The sequence below is a fragment of the Platichthys flesus genome, chromosome 19 (genome assembly GCF_949316205.1).
Source record: "Platichthys flesus chromosome 19, fPlaFle2.1, whole genome shotgun sequence".
Classification (NCBI taxonomy): Eukaryota; Metazoa; Chordata; class Actinopteri; order Pleuronectiformes; family Pleuronectidae; genus Platichthys; species Platichthys flesus.
The window spans coordinates 19,320,471-19,339,895 of NC_084963.1; the positions used below are offsets into that span (position 1 = coordinate 19,320,471).

The window sequence follows — 19,425 nt, forward strand, 5'->3', positions numbered from 1 at the left end:
AAAACACATGTAGACCGGATGGGCATACTCCCAGGCCCCCTCCAGGATCCTTGCGAGAGTGAAGAGCTGGTCTGTAGTTACACGTCCGGGGCGAAAACCGCATTGTTCCTCTTCAATCTGAGGTTCGACGATCAGCCGAACCCTCCTTTCCAGCACCTTGGAGTAGACTTTACCAGGGAGGCTGAGAAGTGTGATGCCCCGGTAATTGGCACACACTCTCTGGTCCCCCTTTTTGAACAGGGGAACCACCACCCCAGTTTGCCACTCCTTTGGCACTGTACCCGACTCCCACGCGATGTTGAATAGGCGTGTCAACCATGACAGCCCCTCAACACCCAGAGCCTTTAGCATTTCTGGCCGGATCTCATCAATCCCTGGGGCCTTGCCACTGCGGAGATGTTTGACCACCTCAGTGACCTCCACCAGGGAAATTGACGATGAAACACCATCAACCTCGAGCTCTGCCTCCAACATAGAGGGCGTGTTATTCGGATTCAGGAGTTCCTCAAAGTGTTCCTTCCAACGTCCGACAACCTCCTCAGTTGAGGTCAACAGAGTCCCATCCTTACTGTACACAGCTTGGATGGTTCCCCGTTTCCCCCTCCTGAGGTGCCGGATAGTCTTCCAGAAACACTTTGGTGCCGACCGAAAGTCCTTCTCCATGGCCTCTCCGAACTTCTCCCACACCCGCTGCTTAGCCTCCGACACGGCAGCAGCTGCAGCCCTTCGGGCCTGTCGGTACCCTGCAACCGAGTCAGGAGTCCTCCAGGATATTATATCCCGGAAGGCCTCCTTCTTCAATCGGACGGCTTCCCTGACCACCGGTGTCCACCACGGTGTCCGAGGGTTACCGCCCCTTGAGGAGCCTAAGACCCTGAGGCCACAGCTAGCCGCCGCAGCTTCAGCAATGGAGGCTTTGAACACCGCCCACTCCGGCTCAATGCCCCCAACGTCCACAGGAATGCCAGAAAAACTCCGCCGGAGGTGTGAGTTGAAGATACCTAGGACGAGGGCCTCCTCCAGGCGTTCCCAGTTCACCCGCACTACTTGTTTGGGCTTACCAGGTCTATCCGGAAATTTCCCCCACTCCCTGATCCAACTCACAACCAGATGGTGGTCGGTTGACAGTTCCGCCCCTCTCTTTACCCGAGTGTCCAAAACATGCGGCCTCAGATCAGATGACACGATCACAAAATCGATCATTGATCTTCGGCCTAGGGTACTCTGGTACCAGGTACACTTATGAGCGTCCTTATGTTCGAACATGGTGTTTGTTATGGACAATCCATGGCTAGCACAGAAGTCCAATAACAAACGACCGCTCGGGTTCAGATCAGGGAGGCCGTTCCTCCCCACCACGCCTCTCCAGGTGTCTCCATCGTTGCTCACGTGGGCGTTGAAGTCACCCAGCAGAACTACGGAGTCCCGTATTGGAGCCCCATACAGGACTCCATTCAGGGTCTCCAAGAAGGCCGAGTACTCTGAACTGCTGTTTGGTGCATACGCACAAACAACAGTCAGAGTTTTCCCCCCTACAACCCTTAGGCGCAGGGAGGCGACCCTCTCGTCTACCGGGGTAAACTCCAACACCGCGGCGCTCAGCCGGGGATTTATGAGTATCCCCACACCCGCCCGACGCCTCACGCCCTTGGCAACTCCGGAGAAGAATAAAGTCCAACCCTTATCCAGGAGTACGGTACCAGAGCTGAGACTGTGCGTGGAGGTAAGCCCCACCAGATCTAACTGATAGCGTTCCACCTCCCTCACAAGCTCCGGTTCCTTTCCCCACAGCGAGGTGACGTTCCACGTCCCCAGAGCCAGCTTCTGCCGCCCGGGTCTGGTCCGTCGAGACCCCCTACCTTCGCTGCCACCCATGATTGATTTCTATACAACTCTAAGTGGAACCAGCCTTGCGCCATCTTCTCTCTCTCTTACATTATGATATTGATAGAATTAACATTAAATTACATAAAGTAACGGCAACTTCTTAACTTGTCTTATTTTGTCTTCTCTTCCCCAATGGGCACCATCTGCAATGAAATGAACACTGGCGGCAAAATAAGGTTCTCTTTTGAGTCTCTGTTTTACAGGACAAGTTGAGTGTGACCGGCAGTGTCATGAAGCTCTGCGATTTCCAGCTGGTCTCAGAGTAGGAATAGGACTGACACTCTACCCCAATTAGGAAATACTGGCCGTGTGTGTGTGTGTGTGTGTGTGTGTGTGTGTGTGTGTGTGTGTGTGTGTGTGTGTGTGTGTGTGTGTGTGTGTGTGTGTGTGTGTGTGTGTGTGTGTGTGTGTGTGTGTGTGTGTGTGGTGGCGGTTCTACATGGAATTGCGCCCCGGGCGAGATCCCCTCCGAGCGCCGCCCCCTGCAAGATGATGTGACACAAGATGATGTGCGCCACACAACAATGTGTGCCGCAGGATGAAGTGCACCACAGGATGATTTGCCCCTCACAATGATGTGCGCCGCAGAACGATGTGGACCTGGGACCTCTGACAGGAATATTGGTCTAAGCAGGGAGTATTCGTTTGCTATAAATTGGGCAGTCGGCGCGCGCCGTACGCAGCGGGACTAATCCACCCGTGCCTTGAAAATAATGCGTAGTAATTTTCCCCTGGGGTTTTAAACAGGGCGAATTGTTACACCCCTTCCTCACACAGCATCAAGATTCCTTCGGCACACATCATCATGCGGCGCACATCATCGTGAGGCGCACTTCTTCCTTCATCCTGGGGCGCACATCATCCTACGGCGCATATCATCATCACCCTACATCATCATGCAGCGCACATCATTGTGCAGCGCACATCCTCCTGCGGTGCACATCATCCTGCAGCGCACATCATCATGCGGCGCACATCATCCTGCGGCATCATCCTGGGGCACACATCATCCTGCAGCTTACTTCATCCTGCAGCGCATCTCATCGTGCGGCGCACCTCATCGTGTGGCGCACATCATCCTGCAGCGCACATCATCCTGCTGTGCACATCATCACCGCACATCATCGGAGTGTGGGTCTCCTCTCTGCTCTGACTGCAGGACCAGTGTTGCCAAATTAGCGACTTTGTCCCCTTCCCCTTCCTCACACAGCATCAAGCAGGGGGCGCTGCAGTTGCAGGGGGCGCCAATTTGCCAATTCCATACACAGTGATATGATAGATAATAGAAAACCGCTTCTGTATGTGTGTGTGTGTGTGTGTGTGTGTGTGTGTGTGTGTGTGTGTGTGTGTGGTGTGTGTGTGTGCTTTCTACTGTTTGATGGAAACAAACAAAACAATCATCTTAAATTCCATCTGTGGATGATGATCATGCAACATGACGAAAAGCTACTAATCCTAAATAAAACCAAACAATCTAAAAGAACGTCATGATGTAATTTACTTGTTAGCAGACAAGTAAATTTCTTAAATTTTTTTTAGATCAGCAATAACAAATAACTTGTCACTGGTTACAATACGTAAATTATTTTCGTTCCCAAACCTTTCTACTGCATCTCATGGTTTTCCTGAGTTCAGCTCAGCTGTCATCTGATCAATCCTGTGAGAAAAACTTTAAGTTGCGTTTTAAAGCGCTGAAGAAAGATAACAATTAGACTCAGATCAAGATTATTTCATATTTTTGTCAAACCGATATAAATCAGCTAAAAGATGATCTTGATACTTTCACCAATAAACATCTCATATTTGTACACGACTATCAACTTTAAACAAAGTTACTCTTGCAGCAACTAAATAAAATCAGACTGTAAATATATTGAAGTAACATTTTATTGAAAGGTACTTTAGTTATAAACAATATATTAGAATGTGTCTAAACCACTTCACTGTGTGTGAAGGCAAATCCTCGATGTAAACCAGAAGAGGGGTTGATTAGAGATACATATATGAATTGTGTTAATGAAACTCTTGAGTCGGAATTCTGTCCTTGAGCTACAGATCATCTTAGCAGCTCAAAACTTCACCACCTTAGTCGCTTTGGGTTTGGTTTTCTTTACTGGAAGGTGTACTTCCTCATGGTCTGCGCTCATGTTGTTGGACAACCAGCCCACCGTCACAGAGTTAGCTGCAAAAACACAAAGGGGAGATATGATGAAGAGTGATGGCTCTTCACCCTCGTTTACCGACGATGATCTTATCTCACGACTGAGATAAGATCTGTGGATTTAGGCTCACTACAGCGGGTTTTAGCGGATGTCCTCCTCAGTGTGCAGACCCAGAGAAAAAGCTACAAGCACTACTGACAACATTATCGGCGCAGTGTTTCGGATTTCATGATATCTAGTGGCCAGGGTACAGTGAAACCACCTTAATACAGCAACCCATCATCCTCCATCTTCTGAGCTTGGAAGAAAAACAAGTTCCCTCTGTCCTGGTGACTTCTCTTTCAGGGGAAAAAGCCCAATGTGAGAGCCAAACCTCGTATGTAGGTGCAGAGAGACTTTAAGAGAAAGTTTAATGCTTTTAGTGTGTTTAGTATGCAACACTCAATATATCTACTTGTTAAATTTATTGTTTAATTATTCACGATTTTCCAATATCCATGTCACATTTTCCATGTAATGTGACCGCATTTTCGAGATCTTGATGCTTTTTAACTATATATTCTTACAGAACTAAGACTTTTTGACATCAGACAACTGGATCTTAAGTTATTAAGTCAATAAGCTAGCAAACATTAGCAGCAGTTTGTCTCGCAGCCTCTCAAAGACATCCAGTGTACCCATGGATGTCTTTGAGAACACTGATTTTTTTTATGTGAAACAGCTTTATTCAGAATTTTGACCGGATTGAATCAGCCGCTCAGTTTCATTTGGAGAGGAGGAAACAACTCCCATGATCCCAGGCATCTAATCTCTGTCTTTAGTCATTATATTGACTAAACGAGAATGTGAACTATAGTCCTGCATTCTGAGGAAGTTTTTATTCCCGTTACCTACATGTAAACTTGTTTACATTCAGCTGAAACATTGAAGACTGGCAGACTGGTTGAGTAGCAGACAGACAGTAGGAACTCACTTGCAGCCTGGTGCTCCGGGCAGTCCTTCTGAAAATGTTCCACTGAACCACAAACACGACAGGAGCCTCCTGCACATACACAAACCATTGTTTATATGAGCAGAAAATGTATGATTGTACAGAGATTGTTAGAGTGCATTGATGTTCTGTACCTTGTGCATACATTCCCTTAGGATTATCTGGGCAGGATCGAGACAAGTGTCCAGTCTGACCACAGATGAAGCACTTTGCATACGGGTAATCACCTGAGAGAAAAAGCATGTTAACACAGTTTTAGGATATTAACGCTCTGAAAGCCAACATCCTGTGGGCGGCCCACAAGTGGCTGCAGGGGAGTGTTTACACTGTTTACATGATCTTATTTTAAATAAAGATGATATTAGCTACAACATTCTTTCATTTTGTCCTGGAAATGCAGTAAAGGAAGATAGTTGGAGCATTCACTTTTCTGCAGAAAAAAGCCAAGAGCTCTGTCTTCTACCTAGGGCTGCTCAATTAATCAAAATTTAATCGTGATTACGATTATGGGGTCAAACGATCTCCAAACTACTATAATCGAGTTGAAACGATTAATTGGCATTTTTTTCGAAAGAGACGCTCATGCGCAATTCAGTCCTTCCCCCAAAGCATTCAGCGGCCCAGCTGACTGGCACTCACTCTCAAGCAGCCGTAAAGTGAAGGAGGCAAGTTGTGTGTGTGGTGATCGGCGGTGAAAAAAACAGCGCAAGTGGAAAAGCAGGGAGGGCAGCAGCAGACCCTGTAGCGGCCGCGCCGTGCACCGCTATTCTCAAGCGCGCTCCTGCCTGGCTGTTCAGACCGGTGAGACCGGACTCGCATTCCCCCGGCCGGTCAGCCGGTCAGAGAGTGTTAGGGTTGCCATCATTAAGGGTTTGAATAACCGGGCACCGATATCCTGGTTTCACGGAGGAATAAGACACGCAGCCGTCATCGGTGTTTACCGGAACCGGAAGTGATTAAAAAAATAAAGCATAGACTTCAGAATAAGTGCACATATTAGTAATCGTTTAAATAATCGTGATTTTGATATTCTCCAAAATAATCGGGATTATGATTTTTTTCCATAATCGAGCAGCCCTACTTCTACCTAATCATGTTGTACACTCGTGATTGTCCAATAACCAGACGGTCAGCGATTTAGAAAATTTCAGTATGTTTTAATGTCCTCACCGAGAGCCGGGTCAACTTTCGCTTTACATTTGTGGATTTCATGTTCAGTTGAGCCGCAGCGATAGCAGATGTCTCGGCCCATCTCCGCGTCTCCGTCTGCCTCTGGACAGTCTGCCAAACCATGACCTGGCTTCCTGCAGTTAAAGCACATCTGAGGAGAGATAAACAGCATCAGAGGAGAGAGAGAGGAACATCTGAGAGAATACACACAATTTGGTACTGATCAATATTGTATTTTCAGGATCGGGTCTTTTACCTTACAGTGCATCTGTTAACTGTTCTGCATCTTTCTCAGTGCTCTAATAGCAACATTTTCGGCCACAGGAAAAAACAGTTGTCAGAGAAAATAACCGTAAAAGTCCACTTCCTGTTCATCAGCATCCGTCACACTGACTTAGCCCAGCCCACACTAATTTGTTTCTAATTGTTAATTGATAAAGGTCCCAAATGATCAACTGATTATCAGAACAGATGCAGATCTATTAATGTCTAATGATTTCACCTCTTATTCATGTCCTCACACTTCACAGCAACGGCAGGTCTACTATCACAAGTGTGGTTGTTGCGACAGACCAAATATCCGGCACCTATAATAAAGGTTTGAAATCACTCACCATGTTGCTCTTTTTGTCTGTCTGTCTCTTTATCCTTCTGTCCTCTCTTCTCCTGTCTTTCTTCAAGGCCAATTCTACCTCTTCCCTGAAATCCTGGCCTTGCTCAGTCCCTCGATTACCAGCTCCTGGCAGTGGCTGTCCCTTCTGCTGGAGAAACTCCATGAATCCGTTCACATCCTCATTGTCGTAATCCTTTTTCTTGCGGTTTGGTCTTTTCGCAGCGAATCCACCAGACTGAGTCCCCCTTAAGTGGTCACCAGAGCTGCCTGGCTGATCTCTTCCCCTTGTTCTAAGCTGACTCCATGGAGTGGCCTCTGCTGGTTTGTGCTTGTGGACGTTATTGGCTCTCGCCCATCTCGTCATGACTGCAGCTTCTGGCTGAGGACAAACACAGAAACAGAATATATCAAGAGGAACAGTTCACAGCAACACTGCAAACTTAACAACTTAAAGGAGATAAGACTCAATTACTACATAAGTGCAGTGCCCGTTCTAAACCCGCCTGTTTTAAAAGGGCAGTTTACTTTGCCTGTGATAATGCTGCACAGCTACTAAAGAATTATTAATGCGTAACATAGGAGGCCTGCAATATACTGTAACAGGTTGTTTTTTTATCTCTGGTGCAGAGTGAATTTGACAACTTTGTGTTCTTTCTACCTGGTTTATCTGCAATGAAGATTTTTACAGACTTTACAAACTGAATTTGCTTATTACTGTGCAGTGGAATTTACAGCAGCTATAGGGCTACTTTAGAATTATACCGTTGATAATTAGTCATTAGTGAGTCCTTCTCAAACAGTTCTACAATATACTTTCACTCTTTTCTTGTCTGCCTACTGGACACTGTGTAGAGCATTTTATAAACAGTCTATGGTGCAGATAGAAGTTTGTATTAATCCTACCTGTTTATCGGCAATGACAATTTAAAGTCAAGGTTCTTTATAAAGTTTAAATTAATTAGCTTTATTACTTTTCACCAGTGTGGCTTATAATCAACTGTACCTGCTGTTATGATGTCATACATTACACGTCGGCTATTTCAGAGGTCTGTTAAGCAACTGAAAACACCTTCAAAAAAGGTTTACATTTTTTTCAAAATAAAAACTCCAAAACAGCTTTTAAATATTCAGTCAATTTGTCTGACAGGGCTTTAACAAGATTTGACATCCTCTGACCTTGTAAATAATGAATGTATTGCGTGTCCAGATTGTACAAATACACACACACACGTACACACTTTTAAAAAACCCAGCCGTTCTACTATTGTTCTGGCTTATTATCTTGCAGCAGGATGAATCTCTGACCAACTAGTAAACTGCCCTTTTCTCAGCATTGATAGAAACACATCTTACTGCTTCCTGCAGTTCAGTCAAGATAACGGGTCACAAGCTGCAATACCCTCTGATGTAAGTTATGAACAAAACGTGGGGCGTCTGCAGGAACTGTTTGAATCAACTTTTAAATCTGAACTTGTTAACCCATTATTTCATCCCTCAAGTGGTTTCCATAACACTGGAAAGATCGAGGAGTTCTTCATAATACACACACAGACGGCAAAACAAACAGATCAACCTCTGAACCTGAAGTGATCTGCTCAAAAAAACAGTCTACAAAAAAGTGTTTGCCGTCACTTCTCTGACTGTTCAACAACATATTCGCTGAACATTTTAGGTTAGGTTTCATTAAGTTCAGTTTTTTAATTCCCTTTAAAAGCTTAGAGGGCTTTAAGTAACTCTTGTACTGATTCACATAAACATGTAAATCTACCAGCTGTTTCCAGACGTTAGGATATTAACTATAAATATCTAAAGTGGTGTTATTTCTATCTAACAAAATACAGTTGCAAATCATTAAATAAAAATTGTCATCCAAGAGAGTAAAACGTTAAAAAGATCCTTAATGTGTCAACGTTACCCTATGAGGAGTTCCGCGTGTTTGTTTGATCCCGGAAGTGATCGCTCTTTTTCTTCTTTGTATTTGTTACACGAGTAAGAAGATGATTTGCAGTCTTCAGGGCGCCCCCTACTGTCAGCTACGTTAATGGTCTGAACCAACGTGGTCAGCTGTGTACAGCAATTTGGCCAATTTGGCGATTTTTGTAAGTAAAAGTCGTAATTTAAACTCCTGCAGCAAATACACATTAAAATGAGTCATTATCATTATTATTGAATTATTAAGATGAGATTGGTCACTACAAATAAAGTGATACAGTTTTGAAATTTTGAGAGTTTCCTTTCACAGCATTAGAACAAATTTTGCATCTATTGATTTAAATATCACCTTATATCTTAAAAGGCTGTTATCTCAAAATGAGTTTTCCCTTGTACTCTGCACCGGAAATCCCCACTTCAAAATGATTTACATCAAAGCTGTTATTTCTGTTTGTAAGCTGAAGGTTTGATTTATAAATTTTTGATTTATGTATTCATAAAACGAAATACAAAATCCCTTCTGGAAATTAAAGATCTAGTTTAAACATTGTTAACAATTGCAATCGTTTGAAATACCTCTGTATCTCAAAAGTGTTGTACTTTCACAAAACTGTCTCTTTAGTTTCTTTTACTACAATGACTGTAGGAGTTTCAGTCAATAATCATGCATCATATAGACTGTTGATATGTTTTGTCTGAAAAGTACAGCTCACACTGCAATCAGGTAAATTCTCGGAGTACAAATAGATTATAACTTAACTGAATTACAGTTCTTGAGTAATGTATTAAATTGCTTCCACTGCATATAAGTTGTGTAGTCATACAGTAAAACTCAATATAAATTGAGGCGCTCAAGAGTGTAAGGGGAGAACTTGTATGGACTCATGATCTTGTGGGCTCCAACAATAAACCTATGTCCAATGCATGGTCTCTCTTTGAGTCCGGTGATCCATACACCACAACACTGTTAATGTTGTTTATCGTCATCAATATTGTATTCACCTTATCACAGGCAAGAATCAGTCCATATTTCAAATCATCAACATCCAGTTTCCATTCAGTAATCACACTACACCGAGCTGAAAATCTGTGTACTTCCCCTGTCAGAGAGGCCTTCCTACACCTGTCCTATCCTAAATACTTTAGTATGCTGTTTTAAAGCACCCCACGGTGGTCAAATTATGTATTACATATCGTCACCAGAGTACAGCTTAAAGTAAAAACAAAAACTTTATTGTGGATCCTACAGAGGTATAAAGGTAATATTTGTATTCCGAGGTTAAGCACAAGTATCTCAGAATTTTACTTCATTACAGAGCAATTGTGTATAAGAACTTGCAGACTGCACTAACAACATGGCTGAGGCTCACCGGAATAAATTAGGCTGCAGCTCACAGGTGCTTTGACTTAATGTGATAATAATGGAGCACAGCTGCTCAGTCATGTTGCATCTTCTTATCGCTGCACTTTTATGTGCAGAAAACCTTAAAGATGGTAAGAAATCGCCATGCGGGCAGCTGCATTTTTACCTTTATTGCGTAGAAAACCGAATGTGTGATTTTTGTCTCATCTGCTGAATTTTCAGTCATCTCTGGTCCTGTTCGTGAAGTTAGCAAAGGTACAATTTATTGTCTAACCCCAGCATCATCACTGAGTTGGTATTTGTGAGTTTTTCTGTTTCGTTTATGTAAAACTTTAAACAGTACTCCAAGAGGACTGGCTCATCACAGCATTGGATTATATGGAGTCTTACCCAGAGACATTACAAGGTGAGCCCAGACTTGCATGTTGACCTGCCAATAAAAAACATTATATGGAACTGACTCGTGTTTTTTCCAGTCACCTAAAGGCAAAGGTAATCACACTTTAAAAGAAATATATAAAGAATAATCCACTCCAATTGTGTTTCAATATTTCTGTATTAACTTGACCCATTTATTGAAAAACCGTTAGATTATAGATTGATGGTTGAAAAAAATTGACTTACTTCCCATTTCAAATAACATGGCCCACACTAAGAGCTAAAAAGATGTTCTTGAATAGACAAAGGTCAACAGCCATCATAAATACAAAAGTTCAGTGAATTAAATATCTGTAGCTGATAAGAAAAGCCTCTAAGAAAGAAGTAACATTTATTGTATTTTTTCCTTCATTCTTGCAGAGCTGCTGTCCAAGAGCTATGCAGTGTTGGAGGGCGACATAATGTTGTCGGTGAGTTAATCGCTCAGGTACACTGTAATGTGGATTAGGCTCCATCGATCAGATCTGCAGTGTTCAAAAGCGGCTTTGTTTAATCTTCAGCTCAGACTTGCTGTCAACTTAACTGGACAGAGTGGCTGAGTTGCACAGTCGCTAAAGAAATAAAACATCTTTTTTTAAATTTTCATAGACATTTTTCTCACTGTGGGTTGATCAATGTTCAAACTCTGCTATATGACTCGCTTGACAGCTTTATGAATTCCGATTTTAGAAATATTTTTCCAAAAGTTTTGAATGTTCAGTATGTACGATTTAGGTGAAATGGCTCTATAGACAGAAATTGAATATGAAAATAACCTAGTGATATTTTCACTAGTGTGTTTCATCTAAAATGTATGAATTGTTTTCTTAACCCTAAAAAGACATTACATTCGGAGTGGAACTTCTCTACAAAGAACCCCTTTGACAAACCAAACACCTTTTTTTTGACTTTTTATGACAACTGAAGGCTACCACAGCTTTGGGAGGGTGAGGTGACGAGCGTTCACAGCAGCAACATGCAACTTAACCACTAGATGTCACAACATTTTACACACTGAACCTTTTAAAATCACAAAACCCCCAAAAAAAGATGAAAGAAAAAACACTCGCCTTTAAATGCTTCCCAACATCAACACGCACCATCCCAATGGATTTCTTACGTTTTACTGCATATGTGTTATAGATTTCAAAAGAATTGTAAGTGGATCATTGGTCTCTCTTGTATAACTCTGGGTCAAATCTACAGATGCTTATAGTGAACAACATATGTGCATTGTTTTTTGCAGCTGTATCTCTCCCTCTTGTGCCTTCTCCCTCTGTGTCTGTCACTCAGTTTTATTTGGACATTGAGCCACTCAATCAGTTTGTAGCTTTCAGCAGAAGTCACCGTTTTTCTGATGGTCACTCCTTCATCCTCCATTACTTGAATTAACGACAATAGACAAAGAGGACAAATTATGGACACTGCATTAACTAACTTACTTATACTTGAGGACAATTATTTTACCTACAGTCTGACAGGAATGCTGCGGGAAATACGTGGCCAACACAGAAGATACCATACCTTATCAGCCCGGAGTTAGGTTAGCAGTCTGTGTATTTTTAAATAAAATCAGATTACTGATTTGATTGTAGCTCACAAATCTTTCTTTTTTCTCACTACTATTTTACAGCCAGTCGGACAGAGGACATCCTCTCTGCTATCACCATGATTATTGAGCACACATGTCTGACCTTTCACATAAGAACCACTGAGACTAACCACCTGCTCTTCAAGCTCGGCAAAGGGTGAGTGCTGTTCGCATGGTCAGGTTTGAAAATTGAGGTTTGATGGGTTGTGAATTGGGTAGAGGTCAACCTGCAGATCAATAGGGCTGGATTTCAACATCCCAGCTCAGTAAGGTCTGCTATACTGCTGATGAGTGAAGCTTTGATCGATGTTCAACTTTTTGTTGCCTTAATATACATCAACTGTGTTATTTCAGATGTGCTTCATATGTGGGCATCATTGGCGGTGGGCAGCCTGTGTTTGTCGCTCCTCAGTGTATCATTGGTAACATCGTCCATGAGATACTTCACGCGTTGGGTTTCCACCATGAACACACAAGGACAGACCGTGAACAGTACATCACCATTTTGCCTGATAATATCATGAAAGGTGATGTTCGTGTTCTCTCCTGTGGAGTTCTGTAGTGATGATGCTCGGTCTCTACTGAGTGCAAACACTATGGTTGTGTTTCAGGTATGCAGAGAAACTTCAATAAGCAACAAGGAAACACTTTTAATCTTCCTTATGACATCACTTCCATCCTGCACTACGGAGGGTAAAGTGTCAAATAAAAAGCATATAATAAGTTTATTTCTGTATTTGTCCGCCAACAGTGATTCAGTAACTGATTTTATTGTTTCAGAGGGTTTTTTTCAGCAAATGGTCTGGCTACCATTGTTCCAGTAAAATACGTGAAGAATATGGGACAGAGGGTTCAAATGACAAAGCTGGACATCCAGAAAGTTCGTCACCTCTACAAATGTGGTACGTGCACTTTGTTTCTTACATCTCTGAACATTTTATAACAGACTGACATTTAGGTGGTGTGTTGCACTTCCACTATACATACTTTTGTACATGTTATTTTCTGTGCTCGTCCTTAAAATACCGTGTTTGCAGGTAAATGTTTATATCTTCAGGATATCTTACAATGCAATGCCACTAGACATGTTTTTTAGGTGTACAGTGAGCTGTTCTATTTAAACTCTTGTCTCTGTGCAATCAGTAGTCTGTATATAACTGTAAGATGTTTAAAATAATGCATAGTGTGGAACATGGACACAGATTAGAGGTTAGTTTGAATAGTTTTCCACTTATGTAAAACATAACACATGGGGATGTCACTTGTAGGCAGCAGTTGGGACAACTATCCTGAAAATTAAAGTACATCCCATTCTCTGAACCAAACACTTGGGGACCCATGCAAATAATATTATAAGGGGTTTATCTTGCTGTAATGCAGGTATTTTTGTCATAAATCACAGCACTTAATGATGGTGCTAGTGGAGCTAAAAGTCTGAGGATTACCAAAGTTATCATGATGAATCATCTGGGTTTCATCAATGTCTGCACAGGAATTCAATCCCTATACATTCAGTTGTGGTCTTCCTTTGAGCTAGAGTGCTAGGGGACCTATAAATGGTTTGTATTTATATAGAGGGTTTCTTGTTTGATGACCACTCAAATGCTTAACAGAACAGCTTATTGCCATTCACACACACATTCATACAGTGTATCTATGGGCAGCGCTTTTTGCTATGGGTAAAAATAACTTGAGAAATTAGACTTTATAATGTGCACTTCAAACCGCGTACAAAGTGACATGTGAGAAATATGTGAACATGGAGAACCTTGCTTACTTCTGTTTTTCCACTTCTTGACCAGATACAACAGTTACACAGACTGGGAAGGAAAGTGGTGAAGTAGACGAAGCAGGCAGTGGGTCAAATGCTGAGGAGGAGATTCCCAACTTCATGACCCACAATATGACTGTTTCTTTCAACAGCAACAGCATAAGAAACCAGAAAAATCGCACAGCCTCACTGCAGCACCTGGATTCTGCCACTGGAAGGCGCAATAATACCAGCCAGACCACAGCGCCACTGCAGCCCCTGGACACTGCCACTGGAGGGCGCAATGATACAGTCAGACAAGTTTAAAATGAGCTGTGATTGAATCTTTTATTAAAACCAAAACATACAAACCGGTTTTTGGTGGATTTGTCTTTACTGGTTTCACATGTCATGATTTTATTTATAGAAACTGCTTCTCAAGTCATTTCAATCTGTGTCCTCAATTACATTTACTTATATCTTCCACAGAAATAAAGATATTTCAGCAGCCTAGAGGCCAGATATGTTGAGGGCCTTGTTTGAAGCAGTTTGTTGAACTGTATGTAAGTGCGTGTTCATGGTTTCAAAGAAACCAGACCCTGAAAAATGATTGGCCTTGTCTCTCAAAAGGTCAACTGACAAACACAGGTCCATCTCCGAAATTCTCCTCCACACCATTCGAATTGTCTGGTGTTGAAAGTAACAGATCCCCACTACTTTAACTTAATGTCAAAACAATTTAGTAAAACATCGTAATGGGTACAATTGTTGTGGTGAAAGTTAACTACAGATTTAAATCTGTTTATGGATGTTTTGAATTTAATGTTCTGCTTCAAGAGTTCCTTTTAAAACTTAAATACGAAATCCAATCCATGCCATATTAGCCCCTTAGGACACATTTCTTTGCCCATTTTGTGGCCAACTTTAATCTGGGCAGTAACCTGCCAGGGGCAAATCTTGCCCCATATCCCATCAGTGATCAACGGGGTCACAACCATGAGGCTGAGTCTCTGAAGGAGGTCAGACTTGCAAAACAGTTTTCCCAGGTGATTTCACACCAAAAATGAGGGGGGGGCATAATTTGTCTTGTTCAGAATTGCATGCTAACATTTGCTCTGATACCTGTGAATGGGATGCATTCAAGAATATGTAATTCAGCTATGACTGGTTATTTCATTAAGAATAGAAAAGTCCAGTGAGTGTACAACAAAGGTATAGAGTCAGGATTGATACATTGAGGATTTTATTGGTTAAATAAAACGAGTAAGTGGACCATTAAGTGTAACATTGTACAAGTGTCAATGTAAACGGCAGCTGAATGGAAATTACCTGAAAGAAACACTTGAGTCCCAAACCACATCTGATCCCTCTGGTAAATGTAACACGCAAAGCAAAGACTGCTGAGGTTAGCAGGTGCATCAAGTACTTAGACATAACAAGTCAAAGACCAATCAGACAAGGGCTAGTGATGTAGGACCAGGAAATACAGAAGCAAAAATAATCTACTACTAAATTTCCTGGAGATTGAAAATGATAGTCGCTGCCCGATTCTTCGTTACCTTATTCTGATAGAATATTTACCAAGAGAAGCAAATGCTGTGTAAAACAAATCTACAATGAAGAGAGGTTTGTTATAAATTAGTGGGCAATCTCAGAGTGCACCAGTTGGTAGTAGGAACCACAGGAAGGACAGCGCTGGGCCTCCCCATCATGTATCCAGAACCACACCACAGATGTGTTGTCTTCTTCACCTATAGACACGAGACAAGGTTAGACACAGAGGCTCTGAAACAAAGCTCACTTCACACCTGTTGAAATTATAAGAAATGCAATACTGTGGACCAAGATCCGAACCATGAAACACATGGCTCGGACACAACAAAAAAAAAAAAAATCTAAAAGAAAAAACAGCAGGTCATGTAAATGTAGTGATGCACAAAATGCGATGATACTGATAACTAGGATCATTTCGTTCTCTATAATCATACAAACATTTAATACCGTTTCTCTATTAAAAAGAGTAAAGTTGATTTTTTTTATTCCTTTAGCTACTTTTTCTGTCTGCGGTTTGCCATTTTAATTAGACTTTAATGATGGAAATCTTCAAGAACTAAATTGAGATTTTAATAAGGAAACTTACAGATACATCCAACAATCCTCTTGTTTGTAATGGAGGGAACAATGTTTGGATCTTCCTTGGTACCACTGTACCACTTTGGCTTCAACATGTTGTAGGGGTCCTGAAACAGAGGGAGAATTACAGAGGGCAGGCAACATTAGTCACATAATTCTGAATATGTGCAACAAGACCAGTCATCATGATTCATGTTATTAGCCCAAACAATGTAAGCCCATTTATCGAGTTAATGCAATTAATAAAATGTTTGTCCAAACATCACTGACCTACACTGGTGCAACTGTGACAATCGAAGTTCAGTATTTAGTGTGCGCAACGAGTTTCTGACAAGAAAAATACCCTGATTAGATGTAATAAACCTCATGTATGAGATAACTGAAGTCAATTTCATTGACTAACACAATAACAGACTCCTGAGTCATGATTGACCAGCTCTATATTTTTATTTTCTTCAGATCCATGATGTCAATCTAGAACAGTTGTGTGAAGTGTCTGGAGGATCAGAGATTCTGGGGCAAACATCTGCAGTTTATCGAGTTCCAGGTGGATGTACTGATATTTATCATCCAATATGCATGCATGGATTGTTTATGAACTGAAGCATGGAAAATGTGTTTTTATAAGTATCATCACCTCCTTAGCCTGGATTCAGATTTAATAGTTTACTGTAACTACTAATCAATCTACAGGAAAAAACCTGCAAATAATTTCATTATCAACAATAAAATTTCAAGTAACAATACAAACAAAATATTTAAGGCTTTCAAATGCAAAGATCCCCTGCATCGTCTATTTTAATCAACTAAATGATTGATTCAAATAAAAACACCTGGCATAGGAATTGATAAAAGGATTTTTTTTACTTTCATTTAATTTGGTCGTTTTCTAATTTTTATCTATTATTGGTTTCATTTTCTGCTTCAGTGTCGAATGGTTTACAACTGCACTGACTTATAACTTTGAAATGAAAAATTAATAAAAGGTTGATCGATTAACTAATTTCAACAGGACAGAAACCAGACACATATTTATTGAGATACATTGTTGTACCTTTCCCTCCTTCATGGCATCCATGATGATCCTCTCCAACCCTGTGGCCTGCTCCTCATCAGTGGGAATCCCTAACAACACAGATGAATTAAATACATAATGTCATGTTCGCCCAAAACATTTTTTAACAAACATGAAAGGCTGTGACCCAAAAAAATGAAAACCTTCAGTTAACAACAGTTGCTGATCCATTGTCATTTGCGAAGGTAAAATAAATAAATTAGACCCTGAAAAAAAACATTCAAATGGGATCTCTTTCAAATATTTCTGTTATCCATCCAACCATTATCTACACCACTTATACTTGGGGTTGTGGGGGGAAGGTGCCATGTTTTTTTGTTTTTTTTATTGATCAACTTAAAAACAACAGTCTTAGAGAGTGCTAGAGAGGACGCAAGCGCTGTTTTAAACAAAGATTTAACTCATTGAAGAAAAGTATCGAACATTATGTGATGATCAGTGCGGATATGGTGGAGTCATTTCAAAGACATTATCATTTAAACTGTAGTCAGTGTGTGTATGCGCGTCTGCGAGAATGGTACGAGAGCTACGCAATTCGTTTATAGTAATCAATTGCTTATAGGAATCAATTTGGCCCAGGATAAACATGATCACTATAAGCAGCTTCAACTACTAGATTTTTGTCGAGCGGCAGAGGCAGCATTAAATTAGGGCGGTGCTGACTAGCAATTCTCCATTAGGAAAACCTCAGGTTCAGGCCTGTATCGTTGATTACAAGGCAAAAACCCTTGGTTCTGGGGTGCACTACTGAAGTTAGATCATTATTATCCGCTGGGGGATCACTAACATATCTAATGGCAGTTGGTAACTTAAATTGTGCAGAAGACCTTCAAATGTACAGGTGATACTCACCATCTTGTCCTATATTCTAAAATGGCAGTAGTGTAGCACAGCATGGAAGCAAAAGCAGGGTTTTAATCATTTAAATAATAAAGTGCAAAATATTTTCTCACTGAAAGTATTAATTGTGATATTTATCACTATTGAATAAAATTGTTAATATCACTTAAGCTTCAATTGTACAGCTGACAAAGACAGTGTAGCGTCTGTGTTCTTGGTTGATTCATTTTCGACATCTAGCTGATCACTTCAGGTTCAGAGATAATAATTCATTGTTTTGTTGTAGCCTTCTGTAATCCAACTGCAGGACATGAGCCTCCTGAAACTGAGGATTTTTAAAAGGAATTGTCTTCTTCCCTCTCTGTATAAAAGGAACTTTTAATACGCTTTTCACGCTCCTGTCTGGACACATGTGTTTGTATGGCAATTTTGCTGAAGACTCTTTAGCAATTTAACTTTTACTGTTGACCGTTCATAAATCACTTGTAGCTAAATAGCATCTTGTATTTTTATTTTCTATTTAAAAATCCGGCTTAATACTCGTTTCCCTTTCGCATCATGTGTGTCCAGTATTATAAGAGTACTATTATGACCTTGTAGGTTCTTTGCAACCTGTTGTCTTTCAGACTGAGATGTGATCTTCTCATGTCTCTAGCTGTGTTATGGCCCGTCAGTCATTAGCAGAGCTCAGCTAACGTTAACTGAGCGGGTTCTCTGCTTTTATTTATAAAATCGTTTAGTTTTCTAACCTATACATCAATCACAGAGATAACTGAACACTATTATTTAAACTATTGAAGCCACAGAATCTGTAGCTCAACGCTTTTCATTTAAAAAACACGTTTGACCTTTCAAGACTGCTTTGCGCTGCTAACGCTAACTAGCTAGTGGACGGAGGTCTTCCGGCTCCGATTCCTGCTGACAAACCGCTGGTTAAAAGTCGAGTTTCTCTGCAGTTTCAACTTTTAAAGTCTCGGGGTTGGTTTTGTTCTCACCTCCGGCAGCCATGCTGCGAGTCAGGGCAGGGACTCGGGCAGCCTGGCGGGATGTAGCGGCTCTGAAAGCCGAGCGCAGCAGTAACCTTGCAGCCATTTCTCCTTCTTCAGACACCACACTCTGGTCGATCAAAGATGACGTCTGCAATTTATTTAAGAGTCGCGCAGCTTGAACGTCACGGAATTTGAGCAACGTTGTCGTTTACTCCTAATAGACTTTGTGTGAAAAAAGTAATTAAATCAGTCACTCGTCTCTTTTTCAACTGTAACTTCACCACTGTTTATATTCCTAAAATCATAAACACAGTTTTAGAGGTTAAATGTCACAATATATTTGATCTATTGCTTGACTGATTTTTTATCATGATTATAATGAGAAATAACCATTTTTATCTATGAAAAAATGCATACATACTGTATCATCGATTGACATTAATTGCAATTTTTTCAAAACAAAATCAGAATCTAATAGTGAGACAAGTAGCAGGAAGTTGCACAGTAACAGT

At 41.2% G+C, this 19,425-nt stretch overlaps 3 protein-coding genes across 4 annotated transcripts; 1 reads left to right on the forward strand and 2 right to left on the reverse strand.

The window, feature by feature from the left end:
• Positions 1–3,756: 3,756 nt before the first annotated feature.
• On the reverse strand, positions 3,757–8,823 carry zcchc9 (zinc finger, CCHC domain containing 9). 2 transcript variants are annotated; one of them, XM_062413307.1, is made up of 6 exons: positions 8,739–8,823; positions 6,825–7,202; positions 6,211–6,361; positions 5,175–5,267; positions 5,023–5,091; positions 3,757–4,069 (listed from the first exon to the last, which is right to left on the reverse strand). In XM_062413307.1, exons 2-6 carry the CDS (start codon positions 7,185–7,187, stop codon positions 3,957–3,959), a joined length of 789 nt encoding a protein of 262 aa, XP_062269291.1. In that variant the 5' UTR covers positions 7,188–7,202; positions 8,739–8,823; the 3' UTR covers positions 3,757–3,956. The 2 variants fall into 2 exon arrangements, with proteins under 2 accessions (XP_062269291.1, XP_062269292.1); XM_062413308.1 differs by having other exon boundaries at positions 6,825–7,198; positions 8,739–8,784.
• A 1,301-nt stretch (positions 8,824–10,124) lies between these two features.
• Positions 10,125–14,251, forward strand: LOC133975225 (hatching enzyme 1.2-like). Its single transcript, XM_062413130.1, has 10 exons — positions 10,125–10,249; positions 10,341–10,373; positions 10,459–10,524; positions 10,917–10,966; positions 12,009–12,078; positions 12,169–12,283; positions 12,481–12,653; positions 12,738–12,819; positions 12,907–13,028; positions 13,929–14,251. The coding sequence occupies exons 1-10, from the start codon at positions 10,177–10,179 to the stop codon at positions 14,201–14,203; spliced, it is 1,059 nt and encodes a 352-aa protein (XP_062269114.1). The 5' UTR covers positions 10,125–10,176; the 3' UTR covers positions 14,204–14,251.
• Positions 14,252–15,102: 851 nt separating this feature from the next.
• On the reverse strand, positions 15,103–19,076 carry LOC133975226 (cytochrome c oxidase subunit 5B, mitochondrial). Its single transcript, XM_062413131.1, has 4 exons — positions 18,920–19,076; positions 17,064–17,134; positions 16,017–16,116; positions 15,103–15,627 (listed from the first exon to the last, which is right to left on the reverse strand). The coding sequence occupies exons 1-4, from the start codon at positions 19,014–19,016 to the stop codon at positions 15,515–15,517; spliced, it is 381 nt and encodes a 126-aa protein (XP_062269115.1). The 5' UTR covers positions 19,017–19,076; the 3' UTR covers positions 15,103–15,514.
• Between the last annotated feature and the right edge of the window lie 349 nt (positions 19,077–19,425).

Excerpts from the sequence above, each read along its gene's own strand:
- zcchc9 (XM_062413307.1), bottom strand. The coding sequence starts at position 7,187 with ATGACGAGATGGGCGAGAGCCAATAACGTCCACAAGCACAAACCAGCA. Across the intron at positions 6,362-6,824 it reads CAGACAAAAAGAGCAACATG|ATGTGCTTTAACTGCAGGAA; the intron begins GTGAGTGATTTC and ends ATCTCTCCTCAG. Across the intron at positions 4,070-5,022 it reads CCCGGAGCACCAGGCTGCAA|CTAACTCTGTGACGGTGGGC; the intron begins GTGAGTTCCTAC and ends GTGTTTTTGCAG.
- LOC133975225 (XM_062413130.1), top strand. The coding sequence starts at position 10,177 with ATGGAGCACAGCTGCTCAGTCATGTTGCATCTTCTTATCGCTGCACTT. Across the intron at positions 10,374-10,458 it reads TGTTCGTGAAGTTAGCAAAG|TACTCCAAGAGGACTGGCTC; the intron begins GTACAATTTATT and ends AACTTTAAACAG. Across the intron at positions 12,820-12,906 it reads TCCATCCTGCACTACGGAGG|AGGGTTTTTTTCAGCAAATG; the intron begins GTAAAGTGTCAA and ends TTATTGTTTCAG.
- LOC133975226 (XM_062413131.1), bottom strand. The coding sequence starts at position 19,016 with ATGGCTGCAAGGTTACTGCTGCGCTCGGCTTTCAGAGCCGCTACATCC. Across the intron at positions 16,117-17,063 it reads ATGCCATGAAGGAGGGAAAG|GACCCCTACAACATGTTGAA; the intron begins GTACAACAATGT and ends CCTCTGTTTCAG. Across the intron at positions 15,628-16,016 it reads GAGGATTGTTGGATGTATCT|GTGAAGAAGACAACACATCT; the intron begins GTAAGTTTCCTT and ends TCGTGTCTATAG.